At 45.7% G+C, this 18,763-nt stretch overlaps 2 protein-coding genes across 2 annotated transcripts in view; both read right to left on the reverse strand.

Moving 5' to 3' along the window:
• Nucleotides 1-287: 287 nt before the first annotated feature.
• Nucleotides 288-14,687, reverse strand: LOC103479416 (uncharacterized). The gene is made up of 26 exons (XM_017309800.1): nt 14,430-14,687; nt 14,085-14,342; nt 13,479-13,739; nt 13,105-13,365; nt 12,088-12,354; nt 11,766-12,023; nt 11,420-11,686; nt 10,877-11,137; nt 10,537-10,794; nt 10,177-10,446; nt 9,470-9,751; nt 9,128-9,394; nt 8,569-8,826; nt 7,597-7,857; nt 7,254-7,511; nt 6,882-7,142; nt 5,406-5,651; nt 5,057-5,320; nt 4,701-4,964; nt 3,792-4,061; nt 2,983-3,243; nt 2,643-2,903; nt 2,267-2,557; nt 1,435-1,671; nt 1,297-1,350; nt 288-921 (listed from the first exon to the last, which is right to left on the reverse strand). The coding sequence occupies exons 2-26, from the start codon at nt 14,179-14,181 to the stop codon at nt 638-640; spliced, it is 6,219 nt and encodes a 2,072-aa protein (XP_017165289.1). The 5' UTR covers nt 14,182-14,342; nt 14,430-14,687; the 3' UTR covers nt 288-637.
• A 24-nt stretch (nt 14,688-14,711) lies between these two features.
• The window catches only part of LOC108167066 (fibronectin type III domain-containing protein 7-like), an 11,548-nt gene continuing 7,496 nt past the window's right edge, over nt 14,712-18,763 (reverse strand). Inside the window, exons 11-17 of the mRNA XM_017309873.1 lie at nt 18,115-18,378; nt 17,165-17,422; nt 16,819-17,082; nt 16,477-16,737; nt 16,110-16,367; nt 15,104-15,364; nt 14,712-15,029 (exon numbers count right to left, since the gene is read on the reverse strand). Of these exons, the coding sequence (XP_017165362.1) occupies nt 14,767-15,029; nt 15,104-15,364; nt 16,110-16,367; nt 16,477-16,737; nt 16,819-17,082; nt 17,165-17,422; nt 18,115-18,378 (1,829 nt within the window). The 3' untranslated portion in view covers nt 14,712-14,766. The remainder of the gene's footprint in view (nt 15,030-15,103; nt 15,365-16,109; nt 16,368-16,476; nt 16,738-16,818; nt 17,083-17,164; nt 17,423-18,114; nt 18,379-18,763) is intronic.

The raw sequence follows: 18,763 nt of genomic DNA on the forward strand, positions 1-18,763 counted from the left end.
ATAAGTGTGCTTTCAAAGTTTAACACTAATTGTAGCTGAGAATTAACTACTTAATCTCAAACTTCTAAACTGATAAAATCAACTTGGAACAGTATTAACACACATTTAAACTCATCATAAATACAGGAAGTTATGATCATTTTAGGCATATTTTCTGTAGGATAAAATTATAATCTGAATCTGCTCATGGTGTCCGTCTTCTGCTTGGTGAAGGTACCTAAATAAAATAAAAATRACATAAGGACGCTTGTTTAAAGAAGAAAAAGACTGAATCCAGAATGAAGCTCAAGATTTTGTCACTTTAATTAGAATAAAACTTTTTTATTATTATTAAAATACATTTAAAACTTAAGTGCATCTTGTGGTCATGTTTATACACTTTCTGATATGTTTCCCATAGGCAAGTTAAGGCAGAATTTACAAAAGCAAAAAAAAGCAAAAGGACTGAAAGTGTGAAATTGAATCTTAAACCATAATACTACCCAAACAATTTTCAATAATCTCCATCTAAAGCCCTTGTGCTCCGAGTACAGGATAAGTCRCATTAAGTGGGCTTCCAACGTGGTCAACAAAATTTTTCTTTAGTAGACCTGCATCGTAAAGCTTTATTTGTAAGTTKTTGTTTTTTTTGCTCCATTTACAGCGCAATCCGTTGGCCTATTTGCACACAGACGGGCTCTGACTCTGGTCCGCTCACATCTGCGATCACAGCCAAGACKGAGAGACAGTAGGCGGAGTYGGGSCTCAGTTCGCTCACAATGATGCTCTCCCCGTACACAGTGAGCTCCTGGTCGTCGTCGGAGCTGCCCTGGTTCTTGATCAGCAGGTTGTAAAAGGAAGCGCCCTTCACCGGAGACCACTGGAGGAAAAGGATAGACGGCGAGGGTTGCTTGACGTGCAGCAGCGGTGCGGGGATGTTACCTAGCAACGGAAAACAATCCAAAGATATCAGCCATCTTTATCATTAATTCTGCTCAAGCTAACGGTTACATTTAGACCAGTGATTCTTAAACTTTTTTGAGGTACCGAACCCCCCGGTTGCATATGYGCATTCACTGAACCCTTCTTAAATGCCAGTTGAAAARTCAATMCTTTGTTCCTTTTGCATTAATTACTGCAGTTACTGCTTTTGGGTCTTTCTCTTGATAATACTTCAGTGATTCTTCAAGCTGATCAAACACAATGATTAAAGCAGGTATCAATACTTTTTGGAAGCCATCAATGAAATGAAGCTTGTCAGTAAAGGGAAACATGGCCACTCACACACCTTTTTCTTTTATTCATCATAGAACTCACCATTCTCAGGTATTTGTTTGCCGAGATCTCTCCTTCTGACTAAGTGTTGTATAACTAAACGGGGAAAAGATCTTATCAGTCGGTTTTTGTAATAAAATGYCATTTTAATGTTTTTTTTGTTTTCACGATGAATCTTACCTTCTGTGACGTTTGCAGGTTGACTTTCCCCTGCAGCGTTTCTGGCTGTGACCACCAGACTCCTGGAAGAGATGCTGGACAGGGAGCAGGACAGCATGGCGGTGCTGCACAGCTGTTTCCGTGGAGACACACTGTCGTCGTACAGGGTGTACSTGGTTGCAAACGCCGATGAGCTCCATGAAACGGTGGCGAAGGAGCTGTTGCCTGTGTAGGCCACTCCTGCTGGTGGACAAGGAGCTGGGAAAAGGGAAAAAGAAATTGGAATTAGAACTTGAGATATTGCTTCTTTTTAAATCAAAACCAGTTGATATTAGATGGAAACAYTATCTGAAGTGAAATACATGAGAGAAAAAAGTATAATAATTTAGTTCTTGAGGAATCCTAAATCCTACACATGATTTCAAAATGGCTCTATTAGAGAGTTTTCCTCACTTCCTGCTCTGCTATCACTCATCTAAAGCTCACATGCTGGACTTTAGCATCAGTTTTGGTGAAAGTTATTGGTCGGATGTTGTGCTGTGTTTTATTATTTTGTTTCAAATGAACAACTTGGCTTGAAATGGAAGCTGCAGATTTTTTTAATGAAATCTGGCCGCTCCGTCCAGGCTCGCTTCTCTTATTTACGGTTTGCCGATTCAGTCCTGACATACAGTTCAATGTTGTGCAGCAGCTGTGCAAGTTACATTTTTGAGGAAGCTATTTGATTAAAAACTTGACTAAGGAGAAAAAAGCCTAGTGACCTGGCATGTTGCCTTTTGTGATGTCACCAGACACATTGGTAGAGTTTACCTTGACTTGCAGCTATAAAATAACCAACCTCAGTTCAGTCTACCTGTGGTTCCACTGAGGGGCGCCGATTTGTCGCTCGTTCCTGCCGCGTTCCTGCTCTGCAGTGTGGCAACGTAAGACGAACCGCAGGGCAGAGGGATCTCAAAGTACGTGACGTTGGTCCAGTAGGAGGAGATCTCAAACAGAGCCTGGCCGTCTCCTAGCAGACTTCCCGTCAGGGTCAGCAGGTACTCCGTTTTTGCGCACAAGACCTGCGTCCAGGTGAAGCGCATCACCTGGATCTCAATCTTCATTGGGACCAGCTCCACCTCAACAGCTAGAGGAGGACAAGGGACTGCAAAGGACCGGGGAGGGGATGGTTAGTTTCCTGCTTTGCTTAAAAGAGAAACGCTTTAAGAAGTTATATGCTGGGTTTACACCTCCTGCAATCTGCACCGGGTCACTGATGGAGCTGTTGCACGTCCCGTTAGAGGCCTGCACGGAGAAATTGTAAACTGTCCCGCAGGTGAGCCCGGCGATCGGGCAGCCGGGATCTGTGCTGTGGCAGCAGAGCCTGTCTCCGTTCTCAGCCTGAGCACAGCCATAATAGCCCTCTGCGTTGCCACTGGGCCTCCAGGTCAGCAKGGCAGACTGATTGTCACAATGGAAAGTCGCCGAGAGTCCACTTGGCTGGCAGGGGCCTAAACAGACGGAGGAATTTTAGTCGGCGATGAGTCTTAACCTCAGACATGTAGCTGCGGTTTTCTCAGTCACTGGTACCTGTGCTGACTGTCGCACTCTGACTGGCCTTGCTGGTGCAGTTCTCGTGACTAGCTACCACAGATACCRTATACTGCTGGCCGCAGTGCAGCTCCGACATGCTGCAGTTGCTGGAGGTGGCATTRCAGGTGTGTTCATGCCCGTCCGCACCCATGGCAACCAYGCGGTAGGCTCCGGCAACGGGAGAGGGGGTCCAGGACACCAGAGCGCTGCGATCTTTGCAGGAGACGTCCACAGCCACATCACTAGGAGCACAGGGCTCTGTGGGGAAAATTTTCTTTAACCAAGGTTACGGCTTTAGACTTAATATTTTATTCATCTTGTTTCTTTAGGCATTTATGTTTAATTCTTCAGTTTTCTGCTGGGATTTTGTCCCGACTCAGCTCCAGGTTGTTAGTGTTTTTCTGCCCTGTTTTATTTTCACAACTCAGTGGAATATTGTTGTATATAAATAAGCAAAATTGTATTTCTAAGGAATTTCTCAAAATTGCCGGGGCAGAATTTTTTCCTTTTCTCTCTGCAGCTGGATGGAAAATGTTCAGGAATGATGTCATGTTTGGTGTTGCACTTTGACTTGTTGCTCCATCTTAAAAACAACTTTGTTGCACATTCTTGGAGACAAACTACCCGTATTTTTCTCTATCTTGTCAAATAAATAATAGCCACGTGTTCAAAATCTTCTTTTTTTTCACCTCTATGCAACATTATAAGATGTAACAAACTTTAAGAAGAGGACAACTCCATTGTAAAAAAAAAAAAAAAGTGGGAGAGCACATGGGACTACAAAAACGTGGATAAACAGATTTTACCCATGCTAATTCTGTAGGGCGGACTCCTCAAAGAGCTGCAGCGGTCCGATGAGGCGGCCACAATGATGGTGTAACTGAGATCACACTTTGCTCCCTGGAGGAGGCATCTGTTGCCCGTGCTGTTGCAGTACAGGTAGGTGTGATCACTGGCCGCCGCTATGGCAACGTACACGGTGCCTCCAGCGTTGCCTCCCATCTGCTCCCACTCGACGAGAATGGAGGAATTATGGCACTGAGCAAAGGCGGTGATACCAGCGAGGGAGCAGGGGGCTGAAAAACAGCACAAAGGTTGGTAGCTTAACTGTGCAGCAAGAATACTACATACTGTGGTAATCCTGCACACCTGTGGCAAAGTTGTGCAGGAGGAAAAAAAAATCCATGGCTTTTCAAATTAGTTGCACCTAAAACCTGAAAAGTGTGGTGTGCATATGTACCAAAATCCATCTGGGAAAAAAATACTTGTTACAGGCTGCAAAATCTTTGAGATTTTGCCTACCAGCAGGACATCAAGACCAGCGCTACTATGGATTGGTTTAGATCAAACCATCCTCATGTTTACAGAGCAGATCTAAATCTAAAGCTGTTAATGATCTGGAAAGGTAAAAAAAAAAAAAACTATTTAAATCTGCAGATGTGCAAAGCTGGTAGAAACAAACTYCTCAAGACCGGTAACAGCAGCAAAGTGGGATTCTACAAATTACTTAAGGAAGCTGAATCATGCCACAATTTTAAAATTTTTATATGAAAGTGAATTTAGTTGTGCTTTTGCTCTACAATTGCAYAACATTTTGTGTTGGTTTATTGTATCAAATCCTAAAAATATATATTTAAAAATGTATTCGTAGTTGTGAATTGTGCAAAAGCCTCTATGCAGGAATCTGCGTAAAAGTGACTCTCGATGTGAATTACCCATCTGCAGGATGACGGAGGCGCTCGCTGGACTCTCACACTGGCGGTTCTTAGCGATGACGGTGAAGTTGTAGGAAACACCGCAGGCCAGGTCTTTGACCTCACATGTTGTGTTGGTGGAGGTGGTGCAGTTGGCTGTGTAGGTCTCCCCTCCCACAGCGAACACGGTGTAGCTGTCCGCCCCAGCAGCCGAGTCCCAGGATATCCAGGCAGAGTTGGTCACACAGTTCAGATAACCTCTGACGCCTTGAGGCTGACATGGCGCTGAGGAGAACGCGTCAGAGCTGTAAGTGTCTGTGATGGGATGTTTATGTGAAATTGGACGTTTTTTTTAAATTTTTTATCTGTTTTCATACCTGACTGGATGCTGTGGCTCTGATTGTGCTCGCTCCGACAGCCGCCTCTCACAGAGGTGACTTGAACAGYGTACGTATTACCGCATGTTAAGCTGCTTGTGGAACAAGCGGTGTTTGTGGTGTTGCACACGTCGGTGTTTCCTCCGTTCGCAGCAGTTAGGGAAACCAAGAAGTGGTCAACGTCTCTGACAGCGTCCCAGGTGATAGTCAGGTCGTTGGACAAACAGCTGAGTTCGGCATTCAGGTTGTGAGGCGGGCAGGGGCCTGAGAACACAAAGTCAGCATGGAGACAAATTCATCCCAGTTTTTTCCGGGGTGATCTCTGAACTGGCGCTACACTTTTTTTTACCTGATTCGAAAAGCACAGGCAGACTGGGGAGGCTGGAGCACCTGTCGTCCATCGCCACCACCTGAACTGTGTAGTTGGCGCCGCATGCGAGGCAGCTGAGGTCAGAGGCCGCGCAGCCGTCGCCACTGTGACTGCTGTTGGCTAACACCGAGTAGCGCAGAGCGCCTCGACTGGGAGACCAGGACACGTCGGCCGAGTTATTGGAGCAGTCCAGTTTCACAGAGACGTCAGTGGGAATGCACGGCACTGRACARAGGCACAAAACAACAGCTGGAGTTATTTTGAATTGTAACGTGCAGAGAAAAGGTTTTGAAGGAAGACAGTTTACAGCAGCCTCCACAATTACCAGCACAGTTGCTAAAGGTGTGTAAAGAAAAAAACCTTTACACACAAAAAATTAATCTTTTCGAAAAAATWCAACCATTAATTCAAGTATTTTCACTGGAGTGGAAAAGTCCCACATTAACRAAACTGTGCACAAAGTCACATGAGTCACACTAATTTGCTTCCCTAAACAACCCTAGAAGTTTTTTTWWATTTTTAAATAGAATTATTACTGGAATCGTAGCTTCTTCATAACAAACATTAGATACCATGTTTTGTTTTTCTTTGTCCTACCATCACAAACATAACTGTAAAGTCTTCTGAACTCTACTGGAACTGGGAGCTTTGATCGGAGTGAGCAGTTCCCTCATAAATGCTCCCGGTGGCTCCAGCACGAAACAAAGGATGAATATATGGAAAAGCACCTGATGCTCACTTTTTTTTCCAGTTTCTTTTCTAAAGGTCTGGGAATCTTGTTGAAGAGCATGGCATAGATGACTCTTTGGAAGAAAAAAACCCCCCTTGAATTAATTACTAGCTGGCTCCWCCAGATTAAAAGTCCTTATTGTTTCAAATTTGGTTACCAGTAAACATATTTTATTCTTTTAAAGGTGCCTTCAAATTTTGAATCTGCGGTGGTGACGTTGGTGCTGAGACCGATCGCCGAGTCTCCTGTCTTGGCCGAAACCGTGTAGGTTTCTGTTACGTAGCCGACGTCCCAGACAAGAGCTTTCAGAGAAACTTTATGATAAAGGCAGTACAACCAGAACCAAACGAAGTGAAGCAGCATTCAGCTTCTATGCACCACAAATTTGGAACAAACTTCCAGAAAACTGTAAAACAGSTGAAACACTGAGTACCTTTAAATCGCGACTAAAAACCCACCTGTTTAGAGTTGTATTTGAAACGTAATCAATTACGAATTTAATGTCTTAATGTAATGTTTTGATTGTTGATTCTATGTTGCATGACTTCGCAGTTTGTTTTTGTTATGATGTAATGCACTTTGAAATGCCTTGCTGCTSAAATGTGCTATACAAATAAAATTTGATTTGATTTGTAAATAAAGCGTTTAACTAAAAACAAAGATGTCCTTTACGTGGTATCTTTCCTCAGGTTGCATTCATCCCGTATCGCCAGACTGATGCTCACCCGTCTGCAGRCTCGCGGGTTCTTTGGAGGTGACGTTACACTGCTGGTTGAAGGCCGTGACAGACACGGAGAAGTTGTACCCACACGTCAGGCCGGCAATGCTGCAAGCATCGCTTTCAGACATGCACATCTCTGAGATGCCTGTGTCCGTCTGCACCGTGGCTGTGTAGTAGTCTGAGCCGTTGGAGGAATCCCAGGTTACCATGACGATGCTGGAGACACAGTCCTGCTTGGCGGAGATCCCCACCGGCACGCACGGCCCTGGAAAGGATCAGCAAAGCGCATCTAAAACGTTTTGCTCATTGCTTCAGATGTGCATGGAATTAATTCTGCATGTTTTGCCTCCGACARCCACATCTGATTGGTACGCACAGGTCTGGACGGAGCTGRACGCGCTCGGGTTGCCGGGACAATAACGGTTGACAGGGGTGACTGTGAGGTTGTAGTTTTGGCCACAAACAAAGTCAGAGAAAAGAGCGGTGGTGACGTTGGTGCTGAGACYGATCGCCGAGTCTCCTGTCTTGGCCGAAACCGTGTAGGTTTCTGTTCCGTAGCCGACGTCCCAGACAAGAGAAACAACCTTCATGCCACAGTTCACAGTGGCAGCCAGATTCTTGGGCCGGCAGGAATCTGCAGGAAATCAAAACGATGGTTATGTCACAGCAAGGGTTAATATTTACCACCAATAACTCTTCATTTGGGCTCCGCAACTTACTCATATAGATGACCGAGGAGCTGTTGGACATGCGGGTGCAGTTGTCAGCTTCGGCTGCCACTACAACCGTGTACTGCTCCCCACAGTGAAGGTTGGTCCACGAGCAGGAAGTGGTGTTTGTGGCACACAGGTGAGTGTGGCCGTCCAGGCCCGTTGCTCTAGCAACGTAGGATTTAGCGCCATCGCCGGGGGCCCAGCTGACAGAGCCTGCATTGAAATTGCACTGCGCCGAGGTCACCACATTCCGCGGGACGCAYGGACCTGCAAAGAAATGATGGATTCCTCTGTCAGTTTATGACCTTTGGGGTTAGCACAGTTTGCAAAACCACCTCTGAAAGGCAAAAAAAATAAATAAATAAAAAAAAGATTTAAAAAAATCTAAATGACAGTTTTGGATGGGTCTTTGTCAAAATCCAGAATCTAGACCACATTATATGGAGGCTAATTATACTCATAACCTCACCAATATGGCTGAATTTAAACAATTCAAGCCGAGAGTGGCTCAAAATTCCCCCACAATCCTGTAAAAGACAAATTATATAGTTTTTGCCGCCATGGATGGTACAAGTAAATATTAGGTTTAGACGGTAATTACTTCGTCATATGTAATTAGCTAGTTCAGTTTGCCTCCTTAATTAAAGCTATCACGGCTTGGAAACTGCTTTTTATGTCAGGTTACAGTTTACATGATGATTAGTTTGATGGTTCCAAAACACGTGGAGAAGAAACACTGGAATCAGGTAAGTTCCAGTATGTCAGAGCCTGTTTGTGAAAATAGTTAAAAAATACGAGACACATTAATAAGAACTTATTGCCACCAACTCTTCAAAAAGCACATTAAGATCAATCTAGAAATGTTCTTTCACATAATCCATTAAATACAGGCCTTCCTCAACGAGATTTAACTGTAACAATCTTTCGTCTGCTTTCAGAAACACGTATAAAAACAAGACAAAGTGAAAAACAACATACCGGTTTTGAAGAAGAAGGGACTGCTGTTCATGCTGTCACAGTCGCTGCTCCGTGCTCGCACGGTGAGGTTGTAGTGCTGTCCACAGGGCAAAGCGGCTGAAAGAAACCTGTGGGTTGTGTTGTAGACGCCCGWGAAGCCGAGGCTTCCCCTGGCTGTGACCGAATACTGAGCTGGAGAGCCAGTCTGGTCCCAGGACAGCTGCACCTCATCACTCTCACACAACGTCTGAGCGGAAACATTGACAGGCTGGCAAGGCTCTGAGAAAAGAGAATGGAGTCRGAATGACACAACGCTGTAGTCGTGAAGCTGTACAAACACAACTTTGAATACATCTGCATATAGCTCATCTATTACCAAGGAGGAAATAAAATGTACATCCCAGTTACAAATTTGATTAATTTGTTTTACAGTTTCAAACTTTTAAACATCCTCGGTCATGTAGTAGAATTAAAAGATAAATTCCAACCAGATGAGTCAACCTCCTGTTCCCATGCATGGAGTAGCACTTTAATATCAGTATGCATATTTAACAAAACAGCATTTCAGCCTCTGAAGCACCTGTGTGGATGAGAGTAGGGCTACTGGATCGGCTCCAGCAGCCGCCACTGTATGCTGCGACAGTAAAGTTGTACATCTCTCCACAGTCCAGACCAGTGAAGCTGCAGGAAGAGCCTGAGGAGTTGCACATTTTCAGTTCTCCTCCTCCCGATGATTTGACAGCACTCGCTGTGTGCAGTTCAACGTCGGGTTTCTCTTCCCAGGATACGAGGGCAGAGTGGAAGCCACACAGCAGACTGACGGACACATGCTGGGGTGTGCAGGGGCCTAGGAAAGGTATTAACAGATCGGAGTAAAACGGCAGAGAAACAGACTGATCAATGATCGGCTTCTGACACTTACGGGTGGTGACGTTGACGTGCGTCTGAGCCGTGAGGCTGCATTGCTCGTTGGTGGCGATGAAGCTGAGGTTGTAGGTCTCCCCGCAGCTTAAGCCGCTTACGTTGCAGGAGCCGYGCTGAGCTGTGCACAGAGTTTGCAGGGTCCCTCCGACGGCGGCCATGACTGAGATGTTCGTTGGTCGACTGACGGACAGCATCGATAGAAGAGAGTTCCAGGAGATGACGGCATCAGTTTCGGACTCGCAGCTCACGTCTGCTGCAACGTGACTGGGCAGACATGGAGCTGATGGGGGGGAAAAAAGCAAAAYGTTTAACTGATTGACAGAAAAAGAATCTGTTGTACCTCTCAAAATATGTTAACTTTTTCAGATTTTGTCGTGTTATGATCACAAATGTTACACATTTTTGGTGAATTTTATGTGCTAGACTAACACAAGTGGCACATGACTGTGGATTTAATAATGAATGCAGTTGAGATCAAAACGTATTAATGTCCAGACCTAATGGAACTGAGAATCAGTTGTACAACTTGAATACAAATGTACATGATGTTTTCTGATTTGTTAGAAAAAAAATTGGCAGCTGTTCTTTATCATCTACTTTTTGATGGCCTATCACATGAAATCTCCATAAAACCCACTGATTATAGTTGTAACATGGCAGAATGTGAAAAGGTTCAAGGTAAATATCRTGACACATTATATTTACCTGACGTAAAATAGACCACAGAGCTGTCGGAGCTGTTGTACTGCTCTCCTAGAGCTTTGACCCAAACTCTGTAGACGGTGTCACACATCAGCCCAGGCACACCGCAGAAGGTGTCTGCGTTGGAGCTCAAGCAGGAGGGGGAGTGGCCATCTTGGTTGTCCAAGTGGACGACGTAACCCACAGCAAGGTCGCTCTGCTGCCAGGACACAGCTGCTGCGCTAAGCTGTTCGCATGACACATTGGCTCGAACGTTTGTGGGTGGGCAGGGTGCTGGGTTCAAGCAAACAATCAGACACACTTACACGTAAAATCACAAAAACGCAGACCAGCAGGTAGCTGCTAAGTGAACGAGGGACWCACCAGTAACGAGGCGGCGTGGCGCTGAGGTCACGGTGCTGTTGCAGGCCGAGTTTCTGGTCCGCACAGTGACGTTGTAGATCTGACTGCACTGCAGGCCGCTGAGGAAGCACTGGGAGGCGGTGGAGTTGCAGGCGGCGGTCAGGCCCTGCTCCGTCACAGCCAACACAGAGTATGAGCTGCTGCCTCTCGCTGTGGACCACGTCACCTGGGCGCTGCTCCCGTTCAGGTGGAYAGACAGATTGACCGGAGCGCATGGTTCTGAGGAGAGAAGGCAGTGATCTAATCTGAAGCCAATGACTGACGTGGTTCGGAGGCCGTGAACGTGCTGCGTTCTCTCTACCTGTGATGAGTTGTCCCGCCATGTGAGCCGTGCTGTCACACGCCTCGCCGATGGCCTTTACGGTGACGTTATACTCTTCACCGCAATGCAGGGAGCTTGGCTGACAGCTGGTGGCGTTGGCGGAGCAGCTGCTGGTGTGGCCTGATGAAGATGTTAGCATGGCAGTATAGGACGCAGCTCCAGCGCCGGGCTGCCAGGACACAGTGGCAGAGTGGGTCTGACACTCCACRAAGGCTTCAATACTGTGTGGCTGACAAGGTGCTGTTTGAAACAGAAAGAAAGAGACTAATCAGTGGCAGTGGCTCTCCGCGCAGGGTGGCACCTTGATGGGGAGGCACAAGCAAAAAAAAARRAAAAAAAAAAARAAAAAGAAATGCGTTTTCTCTATTATCTCCTGACAATATTTAGGAGATAATATGGAGGTGTGCCACTGAAACCAGAAATAGGATTAAAAAAATAGTTTAATATTCTTGTGAAGTTCTGTTAATAGATTTCTCTCTTATCTTCATTTAGCCTCAATCCAAATGAGTTGGTCCTGGTTACCTGATGTCAGTGAGACCACAGAGCTGTCTGTGCTGTTGTGCTGCTTTCCCAGAGCCTTGACCCAGACTCTGTAGACCGAGCCACAGCTCAGCCCAGAGACAACGCAGCTCGTATCTACGTCTGCGCCAACGCAGGAGGCGTAGCGTCCACTTTGGTCATCGAGGTAGACGACATATCCCACAGCGAGGTTGCTCTGCTGCCAGGATACAGTGGCAGTGAGGTGATCACAGGAAATGCTTGCTTGGACATTTGTGGGTGGGCAGGGTGCTGTGTAAAGGAGAAACACATTCATGTAAGAAAAGAGAACACAGTAAGTGTATGATATGAATCKTACATGGTAGCARACCTGTCATGAGGTGGGACATGTCAGAGTTGATGCTGTCACAGGCCTGGTTTCTTGCCGTCACAGTGACGTTGTAAATGTGACTGCACAGGAAGTCGTGGAGGAAGCAGCTGGTGSTATTGGTTGTGGTACAGGCGACAGACGACCCGCCGTCTGCCACCCCCTGAACCGAGTATGAGGCGGCACCTTCGGCTGGACTCCACGTGACCCAAGCGGCACTCGCATTGTAACCGACAGAGACGTCCGTAGGAATGCACGGCTCTGATGGGAGATGCGGAAAATCATGTTCGTGTCTCACTCAGTCCAAGCGTTTGCACCAACTCACCCGTAGCAAACGTGACAGGAGCGCTGGCAGGTCCGGGACAGCCAGCGTGGATCGCCTCGACAGCGACAGAGTAACGCTGTCCGCAGACCAGCTGGTCCAGGTCACAGGACGTCCCCGTGTTGCTGCAGGACGCGTTGTGTCCAGCAGAGGAGGTCGCCAGGGCAGCGTAGGACGTGGCTGCAGTGGCTGCTGCGTTGGTCCAGGTGATCAGAGCATTACGTGTCGTACAGTTCAGATGGGCTGAGATGCTGGTTGGAGGACATGGAGCTAAAAAAACAGAGAGAAGAGGGAGTTTAGATGGAAAAATAAAAGAAAACCAAAAAATAAGTTAAACATTTTTGCTTGGATGCTAGGAAATTATCCTTTGCTCTCTTGGAAAAGGTTGTATTTTTTAAGTTGATTCAATTATTGTACAAGCATCCTTTTTTTTTTTTTGCATATAGTATATAGTTTATCCTATACAGGAAAAACACACAATCAATTTCTAATCTAATTTTTTGTATAGTTTCTCGTGCAAAATCTTAGAGCACTTGAAATAAGACAAATTTAATATACAAATTTTACCATGAAATAGATACTTATTTTAAATCAATAATTCTTTAATACGGATGAAAACGTACTAGTCATACATGAAATAATCTGCATGTGGAACAAGATATTTTAACTTATGGTATGGGGAAAAAAAGCATCTTGACAGATTATTTCACTTGTAACTAGCACTTTTTCATCCATATTGACAATATTATTATTATCAGCAATATTATTTATTGTTGAAAAGTTACATGCAAGTTATTTTTGTTTTATTTCAAGTGTAGTAAGATATTTGCACTAATAACCAGACCAGAAGTTTTGGTAAGACTTTGTGTTTTGGCAGYGTATTAGTGAAGTTTTGTAGCTTTTTTGTGGATGTATAATCTCTTCTACTTTTCTTTCGCTGCCCTGGAAACATTTCAAACGTTGTGAAGACATTATTTTCTGACTAAAACATTTGTCAAAGTAAAGGCACTGTTGCTGTACCAGTGTGCCTCTCCACGGGGTYGCTCATGTCGCTGACGCACACGTTGGTGTGTCCCGTCACAGTGAAGGTGTAGCGCTGACCGCAGCTCAGGTCCAGGAAGGAGCAGCTGCTCTCTGCTGTGTCGCAAGTGGAGTTCACACCCGAGGCAGAGGCGGCTCTGACCGTGTAGTTCTGCGCCGCGCCGCCGTCCTGCCACTTTACCGTCATGGYGTTGGAGCTGCAGTTCAGCTCAGCTGTGGTGTTCTCGGCCTTACAGGGAGCTGCAGTCGGTTAAGCACACGTTTCCAGTTAGAATCCTGTTGCCATTTCCTCGGTAGAAATCGTTTTGCATCGTGAAGTACAAATGCGGAACGGATCAGTCGGGTCCACTCACCAGACTGGACCTTGTAGTCTGAGCCGACGATGATTTCACAGCTTATGGAGGAGGAGGTGACAGCCACCTCGTAGGTCCTGCCACACCTGAGACCTGAGATGGAGCACTGGTTGGACGTTGAGTTGCAGGAGGCTCGGTGGCCGTCCGTGCTGATGGCCCAGGCGGTGTACTCGTCCAAGCCGGTGGTCTGAGTCCAGTTCACGTTCATCATGTTTGTGTTGCAGTCTAACTCAGCAACGACGTCGTCTGGCAAACACGGGGCTGAGGCACGCAGTTTGGGACACACACAGAAAAAGTAGGAGAAACTATATGTTGAATGTTGCAAGAAAGGGACATGATTCATTCTCRAATCTTTTTACTATTAAAAGAATCTGTGAATTTGAATCATCTTTTTGCATCTCAAATGTAAAAACGTGGAGGTCGCTAAGCGCTACAGGAACCTTGACCTTAAACTATCTACTGCAACAAAAAGAAATGAGATGTTTGTTCTGTGCTAACAGATGGAATAAGTGGAAATATGCTAATTAACACAACCCAAAGCCTCGCCACTCTGAGGGTCACATAAAGATTCGGCAGCATCAACTGCAGTGCAGTGTTGTGTCTCACCGGAGTCAAAGTAAATGTCAGCGACCTCGGTGCTGTTGCAGCTCTCGGTGGAGGCCACCAGCGTTGCAGAGTACGAGAGGCCGCAGTGAAGCTTCATGGCGCAGGAAGTGTCGTTGGAGGAGCAGGAAGCCAGGTGGCCGTGCTCCCCGGTTACTTCAACCACGTAGAAACTCGCTCCGCTGCTTTTCACCCAGAAGAAAGTCCCGTTGTTTGTCCCACAGTCCACACGAACAGTTAGGTTTGCGGGCTGACAAGGAGCTGAAACGAAAAGCGAAGGTGATTTTTTTTTAATGTTATTGTTTAGCACAATATAACATCTTGTTGTGAAGTAGAAAGATATCCCACCTGTACTTATTTCTACGGCTGGACTGTAGCTACTCCTGCAGCCTACCTCCTGGGCTGCAGCACGGACAGCGTATCTTTCTCCACAGAGCAGATTAGACAAAGAGTGTGAGGTGTTTAAAGTTGTGTACTCTGAAGGAGGAGATGCGCTTCCTATCCTTTCCCACTGCAGAACGTAGGTGGCCCCTGTCACCACCCCCCATGTGARGGTCAAGGTGTTTGTTTCACAGCTGACGTGGCCGGTCAGATTAGCAGGYGGACAYGGCGCTGGAAGCAAAACAGCCAGGAAAAGACRTTTAAAACAGTTTGATCTTTTTAGGCTCCCTGTGTTTCAATTCTTCTAACCTGCTCTCAGCATYGCCGCTGTGCTCGGCTCGCTCCAGCAGCCCCGGTCCACCGTTACCACCGTGACCGCGTAGATTTCCCCACAGTGCAGGTTGGCGAAGTCGCAGGAGCTCGAGTAGTTTGAGCTGCAAGTATGATTGTGTCCATCTTTTGCTGTAGCCGTCGCTATGTACAGCTCCGCTCCGGCCACTGGAGTCCAAGAGACGGCGCTGTCCCCACAAGCAGGAGACACAGTGACATTGCTGGGAGGACAAAGCCCTGGAGAGAAGTTGAGTGTTTAAAACGCAAACAGAAACAGAGAAATTAGGAATTAACTTCATTTSTACGTTTACCTGCTCTAAAGCTGGAAGCTGCACTCGGGGCTCCTGTGCACGTCAGTGAGTACGGCACGACTGAAACGCTGTAGGTTTCCCCGCAGTGGAGGTCTGTGACCTGACAGCTGGAGGAGTGTGTGTGGCAGAGGTGTGTGTGTCCGTTCTGGCCCGTCGCCGTCACATTGTGTCCAATGGCACCGGGGCTGCCCACCCAGGTAATTAAAGCTGAGTGAGTGGAGCACAGAGCGGTGGCGCTCACGTTCTCTGGGGCACACGGGACTGGATATGGAATWAAAATWTTTWAAAATTTTAAAAAAYCACATACATRTTGGTTATGTCTTAAACATAAAGAAGTGCAAAGCTGTGAAGAGGAAGGGGAAAAACTGATCGGTTTGGAAATTATTTTGTAAAACAAAAAAAMMCCCTAAGAAGTAGGATTTGATTTTATCTAATTTCCTCTGATGGCCCTGAATTAACACAAAAAAAGGGTAYTTTRTGGAGGAGCATTCATTGCACAACAATTTGAACACACCAACCCTTCAATAAAATATGTTTGGCAGCATCATGCTGTCAGGATGTTTGTTTTTATGATCGATGGGGAAACTGGTCAGAGTTACTTGGAGCTAAGTACAAGTCTGACTCAGCTTGACTTATTTTGCATAGAGTTGGTTAAAATATTAGTCTCATGATGCTTAACGCTGATTGAAACACACTAAGAAAAATATTTTGAAGACCATGCTCTATCAGTTAAATGTTTTATTACATTTTGCAATGTACTGCAGAAGTGGAAATCAATGTTTTTTAAAAAAAAAGCTGAAATGAAAACAAAGCGGCTGGTTCTCCCTGTTGCTACACTGGTTTTTACTGTTGAAGCTGAGGCTTCACTGTGGGTTGAGGGACACATAGAGGTGAGGGCTTACTTAAAATGCACTTGAGATATTAAAAAAAACTATTACTTAAAATGTCTGTGCTGTATCTATTATCAGTAATATTTGTATTCTCCATTGATAGCGTGTATGCAGACCTGTTTGGAGGGATTTGCCGGCACTGATGCTGCTGTTGCACTCGGCTGCCTGCGCTTGGACAGTCACATTGACATCCGAGCCACAGGGCAGATTTCTGAACGTGCAGCTGGTGTTTGTAGTGTGGCAGCTGTCCCSATGCCYGTCCACTGCTACCTGAGCGAGGAAGCTGGAGCTTCCCGCGGTGTTGGACCAGCTAATCACTGCTGTGCTGGTGCCACAGTCGTACTGTCTAGATGTTACAGCTGGAGAGCAGGGGGCTGGAAAGCAACGTAGAGAGAGACAGAGWGMGAGAGGGGGAAAATTTGAGTTTGCTGACTATAAAATAAAAGGYGAAGCAAATGGAAAAAAAAATGATCACAAGCACACCTGTGGTGATGGTGGCGCTGGGTCCGGGTGGACTGTTGCACTGGTTCCCTGTTGCAGTGACAGAGGCCGTGTACGTCTGACCACACAGGAGGTCAGACAGGCTACAGGAAGCTGCGTCCGAGCGGCAGGAAGCACTGTGCCCGTTCCCAGCTGTTGCATTAACTGCAAAACCAGTAGCGCCGGCCACTGGTRTCCAGCTCAGAAGAGCAGAACCGTTTCCACACGTCAGCGTGCTGCTCTGGATGGACGGAGAACATGGAGCTAAGATGGAAAAGCAAAGGGATCAGTGGTGATTTAGATGTCTGTGATTTGGTCTGTTCATAGAATTTACGTTTTCCCAACCTGTCATCAGGGTTCCTGTTGTCTCGCCAGTGCTGTTGCAGGTAACGTCTTCAGCCAATACCGTCAAGTTGTACRATTTTCCACACCGCAGCTGGCTCAGCTGACAGGAAGTTGCATTACTCCTACAGGAAACATACCTTTGGGATCCYTCTTCCTGAGCGAGAACGACGTGGGCTACAGCTCCGGCACCTTTAACCCAGGACACCGTGGCTGTGTCTGAACCACACCGCAGGACGCCGGTCACATTTACCGGATCACATGGGCCTGGAGGAACAGGGCAGATTCGCATCACACCTCCCGAGTCAAAACAGTCGGCTTCAGATCCAGGAAAATGCTCAAACCGTACCCGTTGTCGTCACAGTTTKAATGGGAGCGCTGGCGCAGAGGCCGTCCTGGGACACAACTTGGACGGTGTAGCTGGTGGCGCACTTCAGGCTGGAGAAAAGGCAGGTGAGATCTGACGTGGAGCAGTGGTTGGAGAAACCATTCGGACCGGTCACTGTCGCTGCGTAAGAGGAGGCCCCAGAGGAAGCCTGCCAGGAGGCCCGCAGGGAGTTTGTCCCACATTCGATCACTGCGGTTAGGTTCTGAGAGGAGCAGGGACCTGTCAACACATACAGCATTACKCACAGGATCCGTACACTTTTCCCACAGTAAAAATCAAGCATTAAGTTACTTTTCCAACACCCACTTTGGAGATAGAAACAACACAAATGAACTAAAAAAGCCAGTTTCAATTCACAATTATATGATAGAATTTATTACTGTATTAATAATGTCTTGTGATAATAGCCTATATTCTACCGAAGGGACAAGATAAACTAAGATGTAACAACATTTTATGTGAAATGTCTCTCTAATACACACCAAGCATTTTGTCCAACAACAAAACATTAATTTAWYAAMAAAAAAAMMAAAMMAAAAAAACTTTATTTCCGTTACAAGACACAGGTCAATGTCTTTTAGAGAGCAAACATCTCTGCTCTCTAAAATATTTTCTCACTAAGCTTTTTTAGTGATTCTAACTGACCTAAAATAAAAGAAGCTCTATCTGATTTAACTTCAGATCGTGAGAAAAAAATATGTCTGTCTTTTTATTCAACTGTAAATAACCAACATTTTCAATTTTAATCCATCAGATTGCATTTTATCACAAAACTGTGCGGAATGAATCAAGAACTTTCCAAACCTTGAAAAAAAAAAACACCTAATTGAAATTCAGGTATTTTCACAGATTTCAAACACAATTTATGACCTGTGCATGGCCAGATGACTCTAACGATGCATTCTCATTACCTGTGTGAACAGTCTGTACGGGGCTGTACGGTCCGCTGCAGCTCTCAGAGGAGGCTTTGACAGAAATATTGAGCGCTTGCCCACAATGAAAGCCCGTGAGAACACAGCTGGCGTTGTTGGTATTACAGGTGGCTGGTCTACTGCCATCTAGTGGCACAGCCATCGCACTGTAGCTGAGCCGGAGAGGAGAGGATTCCCAGCTGACTGTCAAGTCGTTGGAGTCACAAAGCAGGTTTGCAGTGACGTTCACCGGAGCACAGGGTACTAAATGAAATAAAGTGGCAACAGTCACTTTTTGTTTTCTAAACTAAAAAAAAAAAAAATTACCCTTTCAAATGAACATGAAAACGTTTTAAAACATTAGCACACAAAAGACGTTTCAAAAGAGTTGATCAGGGGTCTGTTTAAATTAATCTAGAGAAAATAGTGAAACTTGTACTTGAGCTGTGAAATAATTCCTGAAATTCAAACTTCAAATAAAGTAAAGAGGATGTGTTGGAGTGTTTTATGACAACATGGAGTCACTTACATTATTTCAGTTTTTTTTTCTTGTTTTCATTGTAAAAATGACATAATACTAATCCTCAATGTGAAACACAGTGGGGGCAGCATTATGTTTTGAGGAAACGTTTTGCTATGACCTGGTACC

Source organism: Poecilia reticulata, linkage group LG17 (genome assembly GCF_000633615.1).
Source record: "Poecilia reticulata strain Guanapo linkage group LG17, Guppy_female_1.0+MT, whole genome shotgun sequence".
In the NCBI taxonomy this organism is placed as follows: domain Eukaryota; kingdom Metazoa; phylum Chordata; class Actinopteri; order Cyprinodontiformes; family Poeciliidae; genus Poecilia; species Poecilia reticulata.